Source organism: Neoarius graeffei, chromosome 3, assembly GCF_027579695.1.
Source record: "Neoarius graeffei isolate fNeoGra1 chromosome 3, fNeoGra1.pri, whole genome shotgun sequence".
Taxonomy (NCBI): Eukaryota; Metazoa; Chordata; class Actinopteri; order Siluriformes; family Ariidae; genus Neoarius; species Neoarius graeffei.
Window position 1 is genome coordinate 73249583 of NC_083571.1, and position 24658 is coordinate 73274240.

General features: G+C 39.9%; 1 protein-coding gene across 1 annotated transcript; it reads left to right on the plus strand.

The window, feature by feature from the left end:
* The first annotated feature begins 18866 nt into the window (after window positions 1–18866).
* On the plus strand, window positions 18867–24170 carry LOC132882893 (uncharacterized). The gene is made up of 6 exons (XM_060915995.1): window positions 18867–18969; window positions 19368–19422; window positions 21833–22089; window positions 22458–22519; window positions 22615–22763; window positions 22915–24170. Exons 2-6 carry the CDS (start codon window positions 19371–19373, stop codon window positions 23004–23006), a joined length of 612 nt encoding a protein of 203 aa, XP_060771978.1. The 5' UTR covers window positions 18867–18969; window positions 19368–19370; the 3' UTR covers window positions 23007–24170.
* The last annotated feature ends 488 nt before the right edge of the window (window positions 24171–24658 follow it).

Here is a 24658-nt window from a genome sequence, read left to right on the forward strand (position 1 = left end):
ACCCAGGTATATAACGAAAATGACGTCATCCAGTAAACAGCAGTGGTAATCGCACTGCATTATGGGACAGCGTGGGACGTCCAACGACATATCGCTACGTATACGTACTGGCCCTTTTTTTATATCATGCCTTGAAATGAAAGTCAATACAACAGAGATGAGAGACACCGGGTATGAAAGTAACACCAGGATAAGTTGTAACACCACCATTCCCACCAGTTAGGTATAAGATGCAGGTTTTGTAACACTTTCAATCTTAGAATTAATTTATGATCATCTTAGAAATGTTAAGTTATTTGCAAAAAAACTTTCAAAGATAGAAGGTCAAATCCATTGCTGAGTTAAGAAAGTAAACTGGTTTTTGTTCTTTTTTTATCATTTACTTATCATTATCACTTATACTTGTATCATTTACTCATATCTATGTGTAAGCAGGATAAGACAAACAGTGGCAATTTCAGGCCCGTAGCCAGCATTGTGGAGGGGGGGGGGGTGTCTTTTTTCCCCAAAGGTGGACTTCATCTGGCCCCCTACTCCCGTACCCCCCAAATACACGAGCACACTTCAAATCTTCTAATTTAGACATTTAAAAAAATGTTCTACAACACTCTAGCCTAGTGACTTACCAGTAACAAAATAGACTTGAAGTATTCAGATCCGCTCTGCATAAAGCAGCTAAATCCTCTCTCTGTCTCCTGGCAGAAAGCTCCTTGGTTTGCTTGTGTCTCAATCACAGCTGGTATTCTGTAGAAAGACTTCTTTTCACCTTTCCCATCAGCTTTGTTGGAACTAGGGTGACCACCTGTCCCGCATAGCGCGTGCGCGTACAGCATTTGAAGCCGAATTTATGCGTCCCGCAAATTCAGAACGTGTCCCGCATAATCGATGCTTGCTGATGGGGATGTCGCTCTCCCCAGGCCACCCAGGCAGCCAAACGAATATTACTTGACATTTCAGCACACCACCGTCGCCACTATAGACTGTAGAACAAAACCACACACACCCCTCACAACTGACTGGTTGTTGTCAACTTTTTGTTGTTGCCATGACACCGCACTCACGTGCACAGACAGTGACGAGGGACGCAGGTGCAACGCATGCATTGCTTTCATATTAAAAAATGGAGAAAGGTACCGGGGAGATGGCAGGTGAGGCACCGCCACCTCCAGTTAAAAAGAGAAGGTGTATGTACAGGAAAGAGTGGGGAAATGAATATTTGTGGCTGAAAGGGGTTGAGGGGGATACCGAGAGGGCTTTTTGTGACCTTTGCAAAACATCTTTCTCAATCGGACATGCATGCATGGATCTTAGTTCCATGGCGGGGAATACGATGTGAAACGACACAGGCTCGCGGAGACGCACAAGAAACGTGTGCAACAGAAAGAAACGTCTAAATCTATGGATGCTTTCCTCCGACCTAAAAACGACTCTCTAGCTGACAAAGTGACTGCGGTTGTGAGTTAAGAGACTTTTTCTACTGTTTCTGTGGTGCTGAGCCACTACAATTCCTGTTAATCCACTGAAAACTAAATGGAGACTTGTCACTATTCCTGCTGTACTGATGCACTGCAAAGCCTCAGACTCAATATTATATTATGATTGATTTAAAGTGAATAAATTGTAATGGAAAATAAATAAAATTGATTAGCTTCAGTAAATCATAAGTGGAAGTGTGTCTGTCAAGTCATTGAATGGTCAAAATATTATGAATGTTTATTTAAAAAAAAAACACATTTGGTGGCCTGTTCATGACCATACATCACCAATAACAGCAGAATAGGGTATTACTGATATACCATGTAAGGTAGTATGTGCTAGAAATGGGTAAACCACTATCTGTGAGTCTTCCAGCGGCCGGCGTGGCGCAGTGGGGGCAGCGTCCCACATTGTCCCTCAAAAACATACCCCTTGTCCCCCCTTGGGCTTATGAGCAGGTGGTCACCCTAGTTGGAACACCCTAACACAGCACAAAAGTTTACCATTGTAGGTTTTTGATGAACCAAGTGCCTCGTAGGTTCACATACCGCACGCTGCCGTTATTTCCCCCTAATCACGAGTTTGTTGGTCTTCCAATATGGCGCAGGGTTTGTTTACTTCCGGTTTCGGGTGACGTCAGTGAAAGGGGTCTAATGGGGGCATTACCGCCACCCACTGGATTGGGGTGTAAAGCAGTCTGAACAAAACGTGTAAACATAAACATAGGAGAAATGAACCCGTTTTTCTAACTCGTCCTCACTTAGTCTACTTTTCTTTTTTGATTAGTCTGGATTTGATATTGTAAATTTAAATGTGAATCAATGTATATTCATCGGACATGAACAAATGAATAAATCTTGAGTAATCTTGAGGGGCGTGTGTGTCCGGGGGGGGGATCGAACGAACCCTCCGATCCCCCCTGGCTACGGGCCAGAATTTATATTCTGAACAATTAGTTGCTCATCCTACCAATGTTGAAAACTGGCCGGCAAAAGTGAGGATGGTTCAACATCGTATATTCGACCTTCTCCGACGGCGGAGAAATCGACGTTTCACGGCGCCGTTTCAGCGTTGATTTTCTGACTTACGACGGAAACCGACCATTCTGATCAAGAATCGGTGCTGTTTCAACGTCCCTCTGCTATCTGGGCAGGTACTCTGCGCTACAAAACCAAAAAGTATGCAGCATGCTCTGTTAAACTGAGTTTAGTCTGGAAATTGACTGTAACTTATGAGCTTATGTTTTGCCGTGTTTTAAAATCGGTGCCACGTTAGCCTTGCAATGGCTACATTAGTTGTGCAGCTAACCGCTTCCTGCAGTTAGCCAGGTACTCTGCGCTACAAAACCAAAAAGCATGCAGCATGGTCTGTTATAATAGCCAATCAAAACAGTTTTTACAAAGACACCCACATTCTTTTTTTAAGTCACTCGTTCATTTTATTTGTTTGTTTGTTCAGTAAAAACCCAAACATTTGTTGAATTTATTTTATTTCCTCGCGTCGCACCTTAATGACGTCAGCGCGCGGTATTTTTCCTTTCGCGGTTTGTTCCTTCTCTCTTGCCATAGTAAGACACCCACATCCTTTTTTTTTCTTTTTTTTTTTCTTTTTTATTGTCAGATAGCATTGCATACATTTTGTATAAAAACATATATAACAGTCTGCCAGGGGTTATGGCATGGAAATAATAGTAAAAAAAAACACACACAAAGAAACAGGAAAATAAATAAATTTACATGAATGCATTGTACAGCACAAAAAGGGAATAAGACTTCACAGCTTTCTTATTAAGAGAGCAAGAGATGGACGCTATATAATGATTTACATAAATGGAGAATTCAATAAAGGTTGGCTTTACATTTTGAAATTTTGACTTGTGTATATAATGTTTGGCTAAAATGATAATGAGGTTAATTAAGTAAAACTCAGAAGTGGCATTCCTGTCTTGAGTAACAAAACCAAAGAGTACATTTTCCCACTTCAAAGCAAAATCAGGGTAGACAAAATCTATAATTTATCTTGATAGTTTAGACCAAAATGTCTTTGTATGAGAGCATGACCAAAATAAGTGTACAAGTGTTTCTCTGTGATCCCTACAAAAGGTGCAGTTTACATCAATATCTTTTTTAAGTTTCTGTAAATAGTGGTTGGTTGGGTAAAACCTATGTATCAACTTAAAAGAAATCTCTCTGACCTTATTAGTCAAGCAGAATTTATGTGGTAGCAGCCACACTTTATCCCAGCAAATGTCCCCTACATAACTAGACCAGAATGATAAAGAAGGTGGCACAGTGGTGATTTCTTGTTGGAAAAGTTGACGGATTGTTTTGTTTGAATTCTTATGATTTGAAAAGCAACTTCTTCCAACATTAGTCTCAGCAACATCACGCACGACAGGGTCATATAACTGACCCTTAAGGCCTCTAAATAAAGAAATTATGCCCGCAGGGATGGCATCAAAAACAACAGAAAAGTCCTTCGGGGTGACAGGGATACCATATTTAAGAAGAAACTCAGAATAGGAATAAAGATGACCATCTTGATTGAAGAGTTGATTAACCAAAATGATATTGTTATCAAACCAATGCTTTAAAAAGAGTGATCTATTTTTAAATAAAATATGCTTATTGTTCCAAATATAAAATCTTTGTGGGCTAAAGTTGTGTTTATATATCAGTGACCAGGCCAACAGGATTTGTTTATGGTAAGAAGCAAGTTTTACAGGAATTTTATCAATATTGTAATTGCACATTAGGACAAAGTTCAGACCCCCCAAAGAAGAAAAAATGTAATTGGGAATAAAGTTCCACAGTGATGTTGGATGCCTTAAAAAACGCTTAACCCAGTTTATTTTAAACGTGTAATTCAATGTGGAAAAATCTAGAAAGTTAAGGCCACCCTTACAGTATTCATTCATTATGACAGATTTTTTAACAAAGTACGGTTTTTCCAGACAAAGTCGTATAAAATTTTGTCTATAGCTTTACATGTTTGTGTATCTACGCTCAAGGAGAGAGCAGCATACGTTAACCTGGAGATCCCCTCTGCTTTGGAAAGTAAAATTCTGCCACTTAAAGACAGATCACGAAGAAGCCATTGATTTAATCTTTTTTTTGTTTTATCAATAATGGGAGAGAAATTAACTGAGCATCTATGAGAGTCTTGTTTGTCTATAGTGACACCCAAATAAACTACAGAGTTTTTAACAGGAATATTTGAAACGGAATCAACATCGCAGTCCTTGATAGCTAGTAGTTCACACTTTTTTTAGATTTAAGTGAAGACCAGATGCCCTAGAAAACACATCCATAAGGCTGATGGCTAAAGGGACTTGAGAACTGTTCTTTAGAAACAAAGTTGTATCATCAGCTAATTGACTGATGAAAATAGTTTTATCAGCTATGGTGATACCTTGTAGGTTGCTTGATTTAATATAAGTGCATAAAAGTTGGGCAGCAAGCAAAAATAAGTATGGTGAAATAGGACATCCTTGACGGATGCCTCTCTGAACCTCAAATCTAGCTGAAGATCCATGTTTTAGCTTTATAGAACAGTTTGCTCTGTTGTAGAGTGTTTTTTAGCATTACAGAAGAAGTTACCAAAACCAAATTTTCTAAGTGCGTCATAGAGAAAGTTGTGCTCAACTGTATTAAAGGCCTTGCGGAAATCTAAGAAAAAAATAAAGCTATCATCATAAATTGAGAGTAGTCAATAAGATCTAAAACCAGTCTAATGTTGTCAGAGATATGCCTATTGTGCATAAACCCAGTTTGAGCCTCATCAATAACTGAAGAAAGTACAGCTTTAATTCTTTTGGCGAAAATGATAGCCAGCAACTTGTAGTCATTGTTCAGCAAACAAATAGGATGCCAGTTGTCAATCAAGAGTATGTCTTTTTGAGGCTTTGGAATAAGTGTTATTAAACCTTGAGTCATGCTCCATGGCAATGTACTGACTGATAAGCTCTCATTAAATACTTCTAATAAAAAAAGGTGCTAACTGTAGAGAGAATAATTTATACAATTCAGACGTTAAGCCGTCTGTACCAGGAGATTTGTTATCCTTTAAAAGACTAATACAATTCTTAACCTCTGATAGAGATAAGGGAAGATCACACATGTTTTTTTCTGATTCATCAAGTTGGGGAATATCCTGTAACAAGTTAAAGAATGTTTGTGCGTCACTGTCAGAGTATTCTGTTTTGTATAGTGTTTTGTAAAAGGTGGAGCAAAATTTTGAAATAATATTGGGGTCATCAGTTACATCATCGTTAATTTTAAGTTCAGATACAGAGTTCATATTGGCTCTATACTTCTCCAGTTTAAAGAAATAGGCAGAGTTCTGTTCACCTTCCTCTAACCATCGCCTCCGTGATCTAATAAAGGCACCTTTAGCCCTCCTTTTATACACTCCATCTAGGTTCTCTTGCAAATTAACCAGCTCTACTTTCTGTTCATCTGTAAGGGTGTCTGGAGATATCTGGGAGAGCACAGTGATTTTGCTAATGATGTTCTGTTCTTCAGCAGCCCTAATCTTGGCAAGGTTACTACCAAACTTCCTAAGATACTTAGAAGATTCATATTTAAATAACTCCCAGTTTAAGCCAAAAGAATTATCATGTTTAGCTTTGGTGAGGAAATGCTTGATTAGTTGCAATATATGAGATTTTACTTCTTCATGCTCAAGAAGACAGTTGTTTAATTTCCAGTAGTTGGCTTTGATGTAGAGACTATTTGAAGGCAGTAAGTTTATAGAGATAGATATGGCTTTGTGATCACTGAGGGGACATGGAAGAATATTAATTGAGATATCCTGCTCTTTTAAATTACTAGAGACTAACCAGAAGTCAATACGTGATAACCTTGTATGATCTTTGTTATTCCAGGTGTATATAGCAGTATTTGGAAATTTAGCTCTCCATATGTCCACTAAGTTAAATCTTTCCATGAATGATTTTAGAAAAGCATTTCTCGTGCTGCAGACATGAGGCCATCTATCTATTTGAGGATTTAGAACTACATTAAAATCCCCTCCCATTACTATATGAGAATTAGGTGATTTAGACAACCAGTGTTTAAGTCTGTCTTCTATGTCCACAAATAGTTGAGTGTTCTCGACATATGAGTTGTACCCATACACATTTATGATAATGAAAGTAACCTTATTGTGATTAATTACTTGACAAATGTAATGCCCATTTGGGTCTGTATCTGTGTGCACAATATTGCCATTAAACCTATGCTTTAGGGTTAACACACCTGCAGATCTTTCGTTGCAATGAGAAAACCATAGATCATATCCCCACTGACTTCTCCAAAAGTTGACGTCCTTAGAAACTGAATGAGATTCCTGGTAGAAACATAAATCTGTATTTAGCTGTTTTGAAAACAAAAAAAGTGCTTTACGTTTAGTGATATTTCTTAAACCCCTGGCATTTAACGAAAGAATAGATAAAGAAATGCTTTGAGAACGAAGTAGCTAGATAAATTGTAATATCTGGCACACTGAGCCAGCACTGCACTGTTAACATTACCATCAGGAAAAAAAAAACATAGCCTAATATGAATTAGGCAGGCCAAATGGTCGAACATGTCTATAAACCTAAAACTTATGGTTAAGACAACCCACAGTTGAGAAAACTTTCTTAGCTCTTAGTCTTTGAGGTAGGTCTACATGGTCTAGAGAAAACGTCTTGACCAAAAGGCGAACAAGCAACTCGTAGTCCAGCCTCCTGCAGACTAGAGATCACATCAAGTAAGATTGGGGAAAAGTTCATCTTCACCGATGAATGCACGTCCCCCTACGAAGTAGGCATTCTTTCCTTCATCACGCGCTTTCTTCACCGCAGGCCACAGGATCATTCTGGAATCCTTCGCAGATTTCGGCAGATCTTCGGCGAATCGGAGCTTGTGGTCACGCATGAAGGGATGATTTTTTGCAGCCCTCCAAACAGCATCTCTGCATGAACGCAGGGCGAATCGGATGATGATGGCCCTCGGCTTCGTGTCCCCTGGCTTCTTTTTCCCAAGGCGATGTGCGATGTCGATGGCCTCATCAGCTTTGTCTTCCTTCTGGAGGATGGTTTGACATAGTTGCACCACATTTTCCTTCACGTTTTCGTTTTGGCTTTCAGGAACGCCAAACAGCTTCAAATTCCATCTTCTTGAGTATGACTCCATATCAGAGATACGTGCCTGGAGTTTAGCCATTTTCGATTCTTCTTTTTTGAGTCGCGTGTCAACATTGTTTACTTTCTTCTGAGTATCTTTTATTTCACTGAATGCAAAGTCCACTGATTTCTTTAAGCCTTCTATTTTCATAGTGTTGTCATCAATTTTCTTTGAATTTTCGCTCACCAACCTCTCGATGGCATCAGCGCGGTCGTTAATGAGTTTGGACAAAGTTTGGATAACCTTGTTGTCCTGTGTAGATTCCTCATCCTTACCGTACAGAGCTTTTTTGGCAACTGGAGATTTGGACGGTGTCACTGGTATGGGTGGAAAGTCGTCAGCCATCACTGCTACTGTAGACACGAGGCTGTAGTCATGGCAGGATGCTATCAAAGCATTAGCTTTATCTGGTGCATCGTCTACGACGTTGTGTCTTTTCCTTTCACGATTAGGCATTTGGTAGCGGCAGGTAGTTATATGATATTTCGTTGTTAAATTGTTCTGGGTTCGTCTGTATTTACGTATTACCGTTTCTTTTCTGTTGTTTTTTAAAGTTTTGTGCAGGAGCTCAGCAAAGGACGTCTTACTCGGTCGCCATCTTGGAAAACCCCAAGACACCCACATCCGCTTGTTCTGACCCACTGGAGGTAGCGTCACAGTGCTGTTAGCCAATCAGAGGTAACACGTTTACATGTCATGAATATTAATGTAAGACCCGCCCCCACCCTCTACCCTTCCCCGCCTCCTGCTTCTCATTAGCAAAACGACGCACTGGGAAAAGCGCTGAAATGGGGCTTTCTCCCAGGAGGCTATATCTACGTGCCGAGGGTTCATTTCGAGAAAGGCTGCGGATATAACATCCGGAAACCTCCACGAGCCCGTTTAAAGCATCAACAAACCACCATGCCATGGGTCCTTTAAGAAATGCAACCAAGATATAAGGAGGAAATAAAAAAACAATGAATAGGAAATTAGGTAAATGATTGGTTGTGCAGTAGAGAATTTTTTAGCATGTTCTTAAAGATGGATAATGATTTGTAGAGCTGTAAGTTCCGATTTAAACTATTCCAAATTTGTGGGCACCTGAACACCATGGAGAACATTCGTTGCTGGGTTTTTACTCGGATCTGTTTCAAATTTTCCGCTGCCTTGTACTGTATTGACGGAAATCCGAGTTATAGTTAAAAAGACCCTTAAATTTATTTGGTATAGAAGAACTATAGTTAATTATTTATGAACAAAGACAAATTTGTAGCTTGTTTATATCGTATACAGTTATTACTTTTAGATTACTAAACAGCGATGCGGAGGGGAATGTGTCTGAGACATTTGAAATGATCCGGACGAAGCGTTTTTGAAGAAGGCGTAGTGGCTTTAGTGAAGTAGAGTATGTACTAGCCCATACTATGTTACAATATGCTAGATAGGGATATATCAAACTGTAGTATAGTATAATGAATGTTTTCGAAGATAGTATATTTGCAATTTTTCTGATGATACCTATGTTTTTATAAATTTTTTTGGCAAATAAGGTCGATATGTTTTTTCCAAGTAAGTTTTTCATCAATGGTGACACCTTAAAAACGTGTGTGCATTACTTGATCAAAGGTTCGAAGAGGAAATGGCTGCCTTATCTGCAGGGAAGACGGTCAGTAAACAAAGCGTGCTCTACAAGCTGGACCCGCGACTGGAGGGTGGGCTCCTAAGAGTTGGAGGGCGACTCACCAGAGGTTCTCTGCCAGAGGAAGTAAAACATCCACTCATTCTGGCAAAAGGTCAACATGTGGCGACTCTTTTACTGCGTGACCTCCATCAGCGGCTTGGCCATAGTGGTCGGAATTACATGCTGTCCACGCTGAGAAGAAAATACTGGGTCACCGGTGCTAACTCTGCAGTGAGGAGAATTGTGGCTGAATGCTGTACTTGCAGGAGATACAATGGTCGGATGGGGGCGCAGAAGATGGCAGACTTGCCAAAGGAAAGGATTCTTCCTGACCATCCACCCTTTACAAATGTGGGCCTTGACTACTTTGGACCAATAGAGGTGAAGAAAGGTCGTGGTACAGTCAAGTGCTACGGCGTAATATTCACCCGCCTGTCCAGTAGAGCGGTCCACCTAGAAGTAGCATGCTCTTTGGATACTGATGCCTGTATTAACGTGCTGCGCCGTTTCATCTGTCGAAGAGGTCAGGTTGCCCATATCCAGTCCGATAATGGCACCAACTTTATTGGGGCAGAGAGAGAGAGAGAGCTCAGAGAGGCGCTTTCATCCCTTAACCATACACAAATTGAAGGAGCAATGCGACAAAAGGGAGTCAAGTGGAGCTTCAATCCTCCAGCAGCGTCACACTTTGGTGGTGTCTGGGAGCGTGTGATACGCATGGTGAGGAGGATTCTCAATTCAGTTCTTCGGCAACAGAGGCTGGATGATGACGGACTCCACACAGTTATGTGTGAAGCGGAGGCCATATTGAATGACCGGCCTATCACCAAGCTGTCCGCTGACCCGAACGACCTTGAACCTCTCACTCCTAATCATATCCTCTTAATGAAAGGAAGAACCTCTTTACCACCAGGGCTGTTTGATCAACATGACTTGTACATCAAGAGGAGATGGAGGCAAGTTCAATACATCTCGGATCTTTTCTGGAAGCGATGGATACGTGAATACCTCCCAATACTTCAGGAGAGGCAGAAATGAAACGAACGTAAGGAAAATCTCAAACAAGGAGATATTGTCATCATTATGGATCCTACTGCTCCATGTGGCTCATGGCCACTTGCAAGAGTTTTGGAAACATATCCTGACAAATGGGGGTTTGTCCGCTCAGTACGCCTCCAGACAAAGAGTAACATAATTGATAGACCAGTTGCTAAGCTCTGCCTGCTGTACGAACCTCCAGGTTAGTAAGTTAGAAAGGGTACTCAATTATGTGTGTCAACTGGAGTAATGTGTACATCATTATGTGCCCATTGTGTTTTTTTTTTCTTTTCTTCACTGGCTCTTTGTGTGTTTGTGAATTGTCATGTTTGTATGACAACCATTTTAATTAGGGGCCGGGGTGTAGGAGCCAGTTTTCCTTTTATTTCTTGTCATGCCATAATTGTCCATTGGGGGGCACCATGATGTAATTGGTCACAGCAATATATGGGGGAACCTTTGTTCAGGTGACAGGTGTTGCCTGACGGAGGGGAACACATACAGTTTTTGACCGCTATGCTCGGCGTTTGTATGTGAACTTTCTGGCGTGCTTTATTTGCGTTTAATGGACTATTGTGAATGATGCTGACTTGGGATGTATTGCTATTGGATGCATTTTAACATTGCGGTGAGCCACAATAAATGCGTAAAAGAAAGAAGACGCTACGTTTGTTTATTCATGCATACAAGTGAGTCCACCTGCTGAGCAAGCGCGTCAGATTGGTGTTTGTTAAGCAACGCCTCAGGGGCTTCAAGTGTTAGTCTTAGCCTCTATAGTTACTGTAGTCAGTCTTTCACGTTTCATTCACACACTCGCGTCCTCCTTTTTTCTCTTCCATTTCAAATTTGTATCCCACAGTGCCTTGCGCGAATGGGGAAAGCCCACTACGTGATGCATGATGTAGCATCTTGAATTGGGTCATGCTGAAGCAGGAAAAAATAGCGGCAAATTTAGGGCTGTGTGGCCCTAAATTCATTAACTGTTCTATTAGTAAATAAATAAATAAAATTGGAAGTCTGTGATTCGAATTCAGTAGCCTTCGGTCCACTAAACAAAAATAATTGGGTGTCAGGGATAATTCTTTTTTTTTTATGACCTACACTTGAAAAATGTGAAAGGCAGTCTACCTTTAAAGAATATACACATTCTTTGCCATGTGAGTGTCATACCTGTGCGTCATATCATGTTTAGTCATATGTTTAGTCATATGAAAGCATAATGTTCCTGCTCAGGTGAATTTTTTTGTTGTGTATCATGTGATCCCTGTGTTGAAGCACAGCTCTAATCTCAGCCAGTTGCCCCTCTTATTCATATCAGTATTTGTGCCCTCATATGAAATAAAGCTCTGTGTATGTAGTTGTAGGGTGTATAGAGAAATTAGGAATATTTTCCATTTTATAATAAACATCTGCAGAAAACCATCCATGTGCAGTCCGAGAGTTATATAGCTGACAGCATCATCTGACTTTGTCTGCTGAAATCTTGTGCTTCTATTTTGAGTCCTGGTTGAATAGTTTTACGTTACTGTCCATATAGACCCTCCTGATTCTTACCTCTACTGGCTGTGTTTGGGTGTAAACCCATAGTGAAGATGTGAAATGAAAGAAATGCTGTAAACTGGTCCAGTCTTTTCCTGGCATCCTTGTTCCTGTTATGCAGTCTGATTGATGTTACTTTTATTTTTGTGATTAAATGAGTTGGAAAGTCTGAAGCACGCGCTTGTATAGAACGTCTCTGTATTCTGTAGCTACAGAATCCCTTCATTGGGACTAAGCCCATGTTTACATTAGACTGTATCAGCGGATCATCAGATTAACGTTTTTAAAACGATTAGTGTGCACACAGCAACACCAATACACGATTTGCGTGCACATAGCAATGCCAATACACGGATACGCTCGGCTCCGCAGGCATCCTGCGCTCCAAATCACTCCGCCCTGAACAGCGAGTGCCCTCTGGAGGGTGCGCACTCCGGCCCTGCGCAGCTCACACAGCACGCGAGTGAAGTGCACAAGCCACGATTCGGGACTGAGCCGCTGTGTGTGTGATCCCAGCGCATATCACTTACTACTTGCAAATGGAAGGATGGCAAGCCTAAAGACAATCATAACTACACAATGGGCAGTATTTGCATCAGTATTTGCAGTATTTTCATACTTTTATACTCTTTAATGAAAGGTGATACAAGGCGGAAGTCTGCGCCATTTTTCAGCAGTCGCGTCACATGACCAACGCCAGCGAATCAGGAAGGTGGATGTCACAGTGACGTTGTCTAATGAGACGCCAGCTAGAGCTCAGCACAGCATATCCGCGTATTCTGAATGTTTACACAGCACCGGAGCTGACACGATCTGGATTGAATACGTGGACGCTGGCGGATTCCCGTTTCCCGGCGTTTCCAGGCGGTTTAATGTAAACGGACAGTGCATCCGCGAAGAAAACGAGACAGATACGGTCTAATGTAAACGTAGCCTAAGAGACCCAAACCTGCTCCAGCATGATGATGCTCCTGTGCACAAAGCGAGCTCCATGAAGACATGGAAGGTTGGAGTGAAGAACTCGAGCATCCTGCACAGAGCCCTGACTGAACTTAACCTCAATGAACACCTTTGGGATGAACTGGAACACCGACTGCACTCCAGACCTCCTCACCCAACATCAGTGTCTGATCTCACTAATGCTCTTGTAGCTGAATGAACACAAATCCCCACAGCCACACCCCAAAAGCTAGTGGAGAGCCTTCCCAGAGGAGAAGAATGGAGCTCATTATCACAGTAAAGGAGAATAAATCTGGAATGAAAGGTTCGACAGGGACATATGGCCGTGATAATTGGGGGGCACAAACTTTTAGCCATAAAGTGTTATATTTAATTCACAAGATCAAGGGAATATGGGGTAAACAAAAGGTCATTCTTACAAAGAAATGTATCTTTCCATGAGAAATAGAACTATGTTGAGTTGAAAAGTGGAGATTTATTAAAGCTGCTGGTTTGACAGAAAATATCTCCACAGGTCTGATTACTGGGACTGTTGTCTTGAATAACTTCTCAGGTTTGGTGTGACTGACAAAATTAGATTAACTGCCTCAATGACCGAACTGTCTGGAGTCACTCACTGGAACAGCAAGGTCAAGGTCTTTTTATTTGTCATTTCAACCATATACATTGGTGCTTGAAAGTTTGTGAACCCTTTATAATTTTCTATATTTCTGCATAAATATGACCTAAAACATCAGATTTTCATGCAAGTCCTAAAAGTAGATAAAGAGAACCCAGTTAAATAAATGAGACCAAAAAAATGTTATACTTGGTCATTTACAACCCCGATTCCAAAAAAGTTGGGACAAAGTACAAATTGTAAATAAAAACGGAATCCAATGATGTGGAAGTTTCAAAATTCCATATTTTATTCAGAATAGAACATAGATGACATATCAAATGTTTAAACTGAGAAAATGTATCATTTAAAGAGAAAAATTAGGTGATTTTAAATTTCATGACAACAACACATCTCAAAGTTGGGACAAGGCCTTGTTTACCACTGTGAGACATCCTCTTTTCTCTTTACAACAGTCTGTAAACGTCTGGGGACTGAGGAGACGAGTTGCTCAAGTTTAGGGATAGGAATGTTAACCCATTCTTGTCTAATGTAGGATTCTAGTTGCTCAACTGTCTTAGGTCTTTTTTGTCGTATCTTCCGTTTTATGATGCGCCAAATGTTTTCTATGGGTGAAAGATCTGGACTGCAGGCTGGCCAGTTCAGTACCCGGACCCTTCTTCTATGCAGCCATGATGCTGTAATTGATGCAGTATGTGGTTTGGCATTGTCATGTTGGAAAATGCAAGGTCTTCCCTGAAAGAGATGTCATCTGGATGGGAGCATATGTTGCTCTAGAACCTGGATATACGTTTCAGCATTGATGGTGTCTTTCCAGATGTGTAAGCTGCCCATGCCACACGCACTAATGCAACCCCATATCATCAGAGATGCAGGCTTCTGAACTGAGCGCTGATAACAACTTGGGTCGTCCTTCTCTTCTTTAGTCCGAATGACACGGCGTCCCTGATTTCCATAAAGAACTTCAAATTTTGATTCGTCTGACCACAGAACAGTTTTCCACTTTGCCACAGTCCATTTTAAATGAGCCTTGGCCCAGAGAAGACGTCTGCGCTTCTGGATCATGTTTAGATACGGCTTCTTCTTTGAACTATAGAGTTTTAGTTGGCAATGGCGGATGGCACGGTGAATTGTGTTCACAGATAATGTTCTCTGGAAATATTCCTGAGCCCATTTTGTGATTTCCAAAACAGAAGCATGCCTGTATGTGATGCAGTGCTGTCTAAGGGCCCGAAGATCACGGGTACCCAGTATGGTTTTCCGGGCTTGACCCTTACGCACAGAGATTCTGCCAGATTCTCTGAATCGTTTGATGATGATATGCACTGTAGATGATGATATGTTCAAACTCTTTGCAATTTTACACTGTCGTACTCCTTTCTGATATTGCTCCACTATTTGTCGGCGCAGAACTAGGGGGATTGGTGATCCTCTTCCCATCTTTACTTCTGAGAGCCGCTGCCACTCCAAGATGCTCTTTTTATACCCAGTCATGTTAATGACCTATTGCCAATTGACCTAATGAGTTGCAATTTGGTCCTCCAGCTGTTTCTTTTTTGTACCTTTAACTTTTCCAGCCTCTAATTGCCCCTGTCCCAACTTTTTTGAGATGTGTTGCTGTCATGAAATTTCAAATGAGCCAATACTTGGCATGAAATTTCAAAATGTCTCACTTTCGACATTTGATATGTTGTCTATGTTCTATTGTGAATACAATATCAGTTTTTGAGATTTGTAAATTATTGCATTCCGTTTTTATTTACAATTTGTACTTTGTCCCAACTTTTTTGGAATCGGGGTTGTATTTATTGAGGAAAATGATCCAATATTGCATATCTGTGAGTGGCAAAAGTATGTGAGCCTTTGTTTCAGTATCTGGTGTGACCCCCTTGTGCAGCAATAACTGCAACTAAACGTTTCCAGTAACTGTTGATCAGTCCTGCACACCAGCTTGGAGGAATTTTAGCCCATTCCTCCGTACAGAACAGCTTCAACTCTGGGATGTTGGTGGGTTTCCTCACATGAACTGCTTGCTTCAGGTCCTTCCACAGCATTTCGATTGAATTAAGGTCAGGACTTTGACTTGTCCATTCCAAAACATTAACTTTATTCTTCTTTAACCATTCTTTGGTAGAACGACTTGTATGCTTAGGGTCGCTGTCTTGCTGCATGACCCACCTCCTCTTGAGATTCAGTTCATGGACAGATGTCCTGACATTTTCCTTTAGAATTTGCTGGTATAATTCAGAATTCATTGTTCCATCAATGATGGTAAGCTGTCCTGGCCCAGATGCAGCAAAACAGGCCCAAACCATGATACTACCACCACCATGTTTCACAGAGGGGATAAGGTTCTTATGCTGGAATGCAGTGTTTTCTTTCTCCAAGCATAAAGCTTCTCATTTAAACCAAAAATGTTCTATTTCGGTCCCATCCTTCCACAAAACCTTTTTCCAATAGCCTTCTGGCTTGTCGATGTGATCTTTAGCAAACTGCAGATGAACAGCAATGTTCTTTTTGGAGAGCAGTGGCTTTCTCCTTGCAACCCTGCCATGCACACCATTTGTTGTTCAGTGTTCTCCTTATGGTGGACTCATGAATATTAGCCAATGTGAGAGAGGTCTTCAGTTGCTTAGAAGTTACCCTGGGGTCCTTTGTGACCTCGCTGACTATTACACGCCTTGCTTTTGGAGTGATCTTTGTTGGTCGGCCACTCCTGGGGAGGGTAACAATGGTCTTGAATTTCCTCCATTTGTACACAATCTGTCTGACTGTGGATTGATGGAGTCCAAACCCTTTAGAGATGGTTTTGTAACCTTTTCCAGCCTGATGAGCATCAACAACGCTTTTTCTGAGGTCCTCAGAAATGTCCTGTGTTTGTGCCATGATACACTTCCACAAACGTGTTGTGAAGATCAGACTTTGATAAAGCCCTGTTCTTTAAATAAAACAGGGTGCCCACTCACACCTGATTGTCATCCCATTGATTGAAAACACCTGACTTTAATTTCACCTTCATATCAGCTGCTAATCCTAGAGGTTCACATACTTTTGCCACTCACAGATATGTAATATTGGATCATTTTCCTCAATAAATAAATGACCAAGTATAATATTTTTGTCTCATTTGTTTAACTGGGTTCTCTTTATCTACTTTTAGGACGTGTGTAAAAATCTGATGATGTTTTAGGTCATATTCATGCAGAAACAGAAAATTCTAAAGGGTTCGCAAACTTTCAAGCACCACTGTACAGTTGGTACAGTACCCAGTTTAAACAAAACTATGTTTCTCCAGGACCATGGTGCTACATTAAACATCATAGGACTACAGGCCTACATATAACAACATAAAGTGCAAGAGTGCAATAAGTCCAACATGGCAGATGGTAAATGACACAATAGATCAACAATAAACGACACAAACAACATAAAGTGCAGAGTTAAGTTTGCACATGGAGGTAATATATGAAAGGGAATAAATAAATGTCAACCTTGTGTGTGAGAGACATTGTAAACATTGTAAGGCAATAGTGCATTATTGTCCACTGTGCAAAAGACTGCAGTGTGAGTGGTGTGTTCAACAGGCCATGAGAATCAGTCCGAGTTGAGGAGTCGAATGGCATGAGGAATTGAGGTAGTGTATGAAAATGGAATAAATAGATGTAAACCGTGTGTGTGTGTGTGATAGAGAGAGAGAGAGAGAGAGAGAGAGAAAGACATTGCAACCAGTGTAAGCAGTAGTGCATTATTGTCCACTGTGCAAAGATTGCAGTGGGAGGGGTGTGATCAACAGTCTTGTATATTTTTATAGTTTAATAGTAATCTATATTTTTATGTTTTTGTATTTGTGCAAGAGAAAATTGCCAATTGGGTCTATCCGTCCTGTAATTTTCGCCTGTCAATCAGTTCTGTATGGATTTATGACGAGCACTGTGAAACAAAACTAAACTAAAAACCTGCCCCAGCCCAAACAAAAATTATTATTGTTGTTGTTGTTGCTGCAACTTTATTTATTTTGAACTTTTTAAAAAGTTACAAAGTGCTTTTGAAGGATTAACACGCGCGCACACATAAAATCCATGAAGATGTATACAGCCACAGAAACATTTTGCTTTTGGAGGGGTGTGATCAACAGTCTGTGAGAATCAGTCCAGTCCCTCAGAGTTGAGGAGTCTGATAGCATGTGGGAAGAAACTATTGCAGAGTCTGGCTGTGAAGGCCCAAATGTTTTGGTACCTTTTTCCAGACGGCAGGAAGGTGAAGAGATTGTGTGAGGGGTGTGTGGGGTCAGCCATGATGCTGGTGGCTTTCCTGATGCAGCGTGTAGTGTAAATGTCTGTGATGGAGGGAAGAGAGACTCTGATGAGCTTCTCAGCTGTCCTCACTATCCGCTGTAGGGTCTTGTGATCCGAGATGGTGCAATTCCCAAACCAGACCGTGATACAGAAGTATTACAAGCTGGCATGCACGATTGCAAATATGACAGGCTGCAGAGGAATGAATGCCAGCTCAATTTCAGCTAATGTGTTCTCACCCATAGACTAACAGCACCAACCAGAAAGTCCAGGAACATCTGACGGTTATAACTGCATGTGCTCAAGACACATGCTTCAGCCCAAACTGATCAACTGAGTTGTTTACTTCTTTTCTGTCCTGGCACGATAACTTCATCTGATGGTTTGAAGAGGGATAGAAAAGTGTTTCTGATTAAAAAGTTTTGGTGGGACTTCAACTAAAATTCATGATTTCAATGGTATTTTTTTCACATCCAGTGCAACTGAATTGGAATGATCTGAGGAATGCGTTTAGTTTTACTAGTTAAACATTATATTTACTGTACTTATAAACAAGATTGTAATTTGTGAGTGAAAATAAATGTCTTCATTAAAGTATTCATTTTAAAAAGATCAGATTTTGTCTTTTTAAAGTGTTGTACAGAGAATGGTGACACAAGGGTGTGGTCTCAGCGTACAGTATGAACGAAATTACAGGCATTTTGCAGACGCTCTGATCCAGAGTGACGTACAACAGACCCAAAGCAGCCTGGGGAGCAGTTGGGGGGGGTCAGGTGTTTTACTCAAGGGCACTTCAGTGATTCCTGCTGGTCCAGGGACTCAGACCTGTGACCTTTTGGTCCAAAAGCTGCTTCTCTAATCATTAGGCCATGGCTTCCAACAGAAAATCCTCTGAGAGCATTAACATTTATCTAATTTAGAATCACATTCTAAATTTTATTTTTACCCTTTCTTTATCCTGCTATAAATAAATAAACAAACAAACAAACAAATGAAAAATGCAGGAAATGTCATTTGGTAATAATGTTGTTTTTCAGGTTGTCAGACAAGCTGTGATTGGCTTCCAGGCCCTTTTGACATAATGGATTTCGCATCATGAGAGTAAATACGTTGTTACTCCTGTTGAATAAATATCCCATTTACCTGCTCGATATTTTAGACTTTGCCACTAGACTGAGAACACTCCATCTCTGCTACCTGTGGACTCAGGTGAGTTATTACTTTACTTTCTCCCGAGAATCACCAGACTGTAAGATGATATAAAATGTATCAGGCTCTTATAGACAATTTAAATATTAAGATATTTAATATTCACTGAAATATTACGCTTAAAAATTTTATATTTACTTGCAGAGTACATGACAGAATATTTTCTATGATGTCAAGAAAATTGCTTTAAATATACAAAGAATATAATTAATTAAATTAATTAAAGCTAGTCATAATATCTAATTATAATTATACATCTGTAATTTATTATTATTATTATTATTGCTGCTGTGACTTTATTTATATTGAACTTTTCAAAATCCATGAAGTTATATACAGCCACAGAAACATTTTGCTTGCATAGCTGATATATAATCTGATATATAATTAACTTTTAGGTTATGAACAACACCATGGACAGGAAGATTATACTGGCCATTTTGTGTCTGATTGGTAAGTGTTCACTGAACTTCATCTCAGTTTCTGTAGTCACTTCTATCCTGCTCAAATGTATAGAAATAACATTGTAGATTAATTTTTAGGCTATTTTTATAAAATTAAGTGTTGGCAGTTTACACATTATACTAAAGTTCCTCGAGAACTGTGACATTTGTGACACAATAACATTGGCAGTAAACCACAAAATTGTCAAATTTGTACAATCTGCTCTTGTTTCTAACATTTATCTTCATTATCTTCATTAATCTATGAATTCTGTGATTAATAGTGGGCGATCACATGATTTATCCTGATATCTCGTGTTGAGTGCTTGACCTTTTATCACAAAGAACTTATCAGTGTCTTGTTTTCGCTTCGCTGCATAACTGTACTGAAGTATAGAAACTACGGAAGCCGAGAGAGGCCCTTCATATAATCCTTTTTTTATTCACCTTATTATCCCGAGATAAAGACATAATTAATTCAGGATCTCGAGAAAACAACACAACTAATTCGAGATCTCGAGAAAACAAAACCGTTATTTCGAGATCTCGAGAAAATAAAACAATTATTCTGTGATCTCGAGAAAACAAAACATTTGTTTCATGATCTCGAGTAAACAGCTGAGAAATGGTTCATTCAGGTGCGCCAAGAGACTTGTGATATGCTGAGTTTGGGGCTATTTCTCATTCTGTATAGACGCAACTTTGGTCATTAGAATGTCTGGAATAATCGATCACCTAATAAGGCAAAATTTTGATCAGGGGTTGACACAGGGAGAGATTGCATTAAGCCTTTTAATAAGGGATAATTTCAAAATTTCTAGGTCTTCGTTGTCTGACCCACGGGGGGGGCAGCTCTGCTAGAAATCTCAGCTGTTTTCTCGAAATCATGAAATAATAATAATGGTATTGTTTTTTCGAGATCACGGAATAATTGTCTTGTTTTCTCGAAATCATGGAATAATTGCCTTGTTTTATCGAGATCACGGAATAATTGTTTTCTTTTCTCGAGATCTCGAATTAGTTGTGTTGTTTTCTCGAGATCCTGAATTAATTATGTCTTTGTCTCGGAATAACAGTTTTGTTTTCTCGAGATCTCGAATTAGTTGTGTTGTTTTCTCGAGATCCTGAATTAATTATGTCGTTATCTCGGGATAACAAGGTGAATAAAAAAAGATTATATGAAGGGCCTCTTGCGGCTTCCGTAAGAAACAGACGAAGTGTTCCTTTCAGAATGTTAGTGAGACAGATTACTTCAGAAGGCTTCATTGTATAAACAGCATGATGGTGGTAGCATGTGGATTTGAATATCATTACATCACAAGGGTTGGGTTGAAACCCTGTTTTGATGTCATCCATCAAGTCCTTATTTGAGATGGTTCTTGTCATTTGCAGATCACATCTGATGATCTATACTCAGGAAATGTTGCAGTTGGTCAAACAGAGAAGAGTAGTACAGGGGAGAAATATTCCAAATGTTCCATGGAAAATACACACTGCTTTCTTTTTATTATCATTGTTTACTTCCTGCAAGGGGTAGGGGCAGTGAATAACATCTATAATTAATATATAATTTAAAAGTTTATATATAACTTTTGGCATTTGAATCTGAACTGTGTTTCATCTGAATAACAAAAAGAGTACACAGAAAAGTTCTAACCCTTTTATTCAAGCAAAAAACACTGAACTTAGTTTTTTCATTTGTCCTTTTGTGTAATTTGTACTTTGATATACATGTGTTCAGTCCATCAACTTTCCGTTTCTCCTCCAAAATAATTTTCGTGGAAGAATGATGGTAGAGTAAATAATCCACTTCATTCACATTCATTCCACCTGTGAGTGAGTCTGTACTGCGCCTCCTGGCGACGTGTTACGGAAACGTCACCAACATGGACTAGAATATATTAACCCAATGGGGCTCAAAACTCAGTGGGTGTGTCACACTGTGTAGTCATGTTATACACTGGCACTGATTGGCTGTATGCACCTCCAGTAGAGCGTATCCCTGCCTCCAGCACTGGGCAAGTTCCAGTTCACCCACAGCCTCGCTTCACATCATTCTGGCAGTGGTGCTGTTACACTCGGTCTAAAAAAAAATCACAAAGAATCCTCTTTAAAATGTTTGTTAATCACAGATAAGGTGATGTGAATGCTTAAAATATGGAACCTTATATTTATTTTTCTTTTACCTTTGGAGTGTGTGTGTGTGTGTGTTTTAATCCTGCTAGTCCATTGATATGAGCCGCCCCTGACTCTGCAGTTTACCTCAGAGATGATGGTCATAGATTAAACAGATCTGTGATTCAGCTGAGCTTTATGAAGCACATTGCCTTGTTTCTGTTTTATCAGCATCAGTTTCTAATTTTGATTTCAACTTTGTTATGGTCCACTATTCTAATCATCTTCAATGGTCATGACTTCAGCCCTAAGTGCAGCTCAGGTGGGCTCTGCAGCGGACCCGACTTCACCCGCAAGCACAGCTGACCCCACAATGGACGTGACTTCACCCGCAATCACAGATGATACTAAGCCCCCGAACACAGCTGGCACAACTGCAACAAATGCACCAGTAACTGAAGTTTTCACGTTGATCTTCCGCATCAAGGAAACCTTTGTTCCAGCACTGGCTAACCCAAATTCTAAACAATTTAAAGACAAAGCTGAAAAAGTCACTCGTGAGGTATGTTTTCCAGATAATGCCACCATTTACAATTTATTTAATTCTGCTAAACATGAGAGATTTTACCACATGAAGATTCCTATTGCCATATAAGACAACCTGAAGAATGCATCTGGTTCTAATCATGCATTTCTGTTCACAGTGTGTGCAGGACATGTGTGACTTTTGCGCTTTTGTTCAAATTTTCATGTTCAATTTAAGTGAAATCCAATTCAATTGACATAACATGAGGCACCATTTGAATATGATTTAAAGCATTTGTAAGTCTCATCGCATATTAGTTGTTATTGCTAACTTTATCTATGGCTAAATAATAAGCCATTTTATCTGTTAGTTTTTGATCACCTAATTCAACTTCTTCTTCTTAGATTGAACCATTGTACAAGAAAGCCTTCAAAAACTTCCATCTCATGCAAATCTTCCAGTTCAGGTACCGTAAGAAGGCGGATATGGCTCTGAATGTTTATTTCTTTGTTGATTAATGGTTGAATTTTAACCTGTATCTCTTTGTTTGTGCAATTTCAGGAATGGTTCTATTGTGACACACAGCCTCATGTCTTTCCTTTCTGGTGCTAACGTGACTGACACCAAAGTGAAAGACGTCCTTGCAAAAGGAGTTAACAGCTTGACCTTTCCTGTTGAGCCAAACTCCATCAATGTCACCCTTGTTATTAGTCAGTATCAACAGGCGAATAAATTACTGTGTTATTTATTAATTAGTGCTTATTAATTGTAAATAATCCAAATTCAAATTTCTTGTATATTTTTAGGTTTAAATATGTATTTGTGTACATTTAATTTCATGTCTATTTTTATATTTTGCAGGTAATTCCATGCCACCAGTGATTGCCAGCTCACTTTCCATGATATGGATGTCTCTTCTACCACTTCTACTTTCAGCAGCATTGCACTGTTAGCTCTAAGCCTGATCAGAAAACACACACAATAACTTAACAACGCTATTTAACATTTCAACCTATTCTACTGTTGTAAATGCACACAGACAGCTCCTTTTGTCACCACAAACAGTAACATGTATGTTTGCTTTTTACTGATTAATATTTAATTCATAAGCTAAATGGAATCGGGTGTTTTTATAAACAATATCTGCTTTCATAAGAAAAACAAATATTTTAAATGATGAAACTGAGGATTTAATGATGGTGGTGACATACCTGAACATTTCTCCACTTCTAAACAGTCCTATTGATTGCTGTCTTTCATTCATGGGCGTAAAAATGCGTATGGACGCGTCCATACCAATATTCAGCTGAGTTTAAAATGTCCATACCATTTTTGAATGGAGAAGCCGCGATGCGGGAAACGCTGAATAAAACCACCAAACGCGGTATCGCTTCCAGCTGATTTTCAGTTGTGAACAGACCTCTCAAAGACGGCTGACTATTGGTGGGGACAGCAGGTAAAAAAGGTTTATGAAGCTTTGATTGGCCCACCTCCCGTTGCCTTGACGTTGCTATGGTTTTTGATTGGCCCACCTCCCGTTGCCTTGACGTTGCTATGGTTTTTGATTGGCCCTCCTCCCGTTGTCTTGACGTTGCTATGGTTTTTGATTGGCCCACCTCCCGTTGCCTTGACGTTGCTATGGTTTTTGATTGGCCCTCCTCCCGTTGCCTTGACGTTGCTATGGTTTTTGATTGGCCCACCTCCCGTTGCCTTGACGTTGCTATGGTTTTTGATTGGCCCTCCTCCCGTTGCCTTGACGTTGCTATGGTTTTTGATTGGCCCACCTCCCGTTGCCTTGACGTTGCTATGGTTTTTTGTTGTCATTGGCTGTAAGCAGTAGCAAGCGGTAAAATCAGCATCCAGCTCGCTGATACAGCAAAACAGCACACAGGCAGTGATGTCGGGCAATAAAAGAAAACGTAAGGCGGACATAATATGACATTTTTGTCATATGATCCTGTAACAGCAAGGAGTTTCTGTTTGCAATCTCTGTCTGTCTGTCTCTCTCTCTCACACACACACTAATAAATGCTTGTAGGTGATGCTAAATGTTTACTTATATTTACTGTAACAGCAAGGAGTTTCTGTTTGCAATCTCTCTCTCTCTCTCTCTCTCTCTCTCTCTCTCTCTCTCTCTCTCTCTCTCTCTCTCACACTAATAAATGCTTGTAGGTAATGCTAAATGTTTACTTATATTTACTTTTTTCTTGCTCATTGTTTGCATGTATATGTGTATATGCGTATGTATGTAACCTCTGCAATAAAATGTGAAAATGTAAAAATGTGAAACAATTGTCACTTAACCCTTTCAACTTAATGAATAAACATTTTTGCAAAATGCACAACTACCAAAACTCTTCACACTTCTACCACCCATACCTACATTACTTCCAGATTCTGAAATTGCAGTAACTCAAAAGGAAGCACATGATGTTTCAAATGTGTGAAAATAGTAAAAGTTGTGTGAAAATGAAGCAGCAGCACATAATTTTGATTGATTGTGTTGTTGTATTTTGTGTAGGTCATCCACTACAGCGAAATTCACAGCAACTTCAATGTCCACTTTCTCTGTGTGATAATGTATTGCCCGTATACATGCAGATGT

Bases quoted from the DNA above. Each gene is read 5' to 3' on its own strand.
- LOC132882893 (XM_060915995.1), top strand. From the start codon at position 19,371: ATGAACAACACCATGGACAGGAAGATTATACTGGCCATTTTGTGTCTG. The intron at 19,423-21,832 runs GTAAGTGTTCAC...TCATGACTTCAG, and splicing joins GGCCATTTTGTGTCTGATTG to CCCTAAGTGCAGCTCAGGTG. The intron at 22,764-22,914 runs GTCAGTATCAAC...TATATTTTGCAG, and splicing joins CAATGTCACCCTTGTTATTA to GTAATTCCATGCCACCAGTG.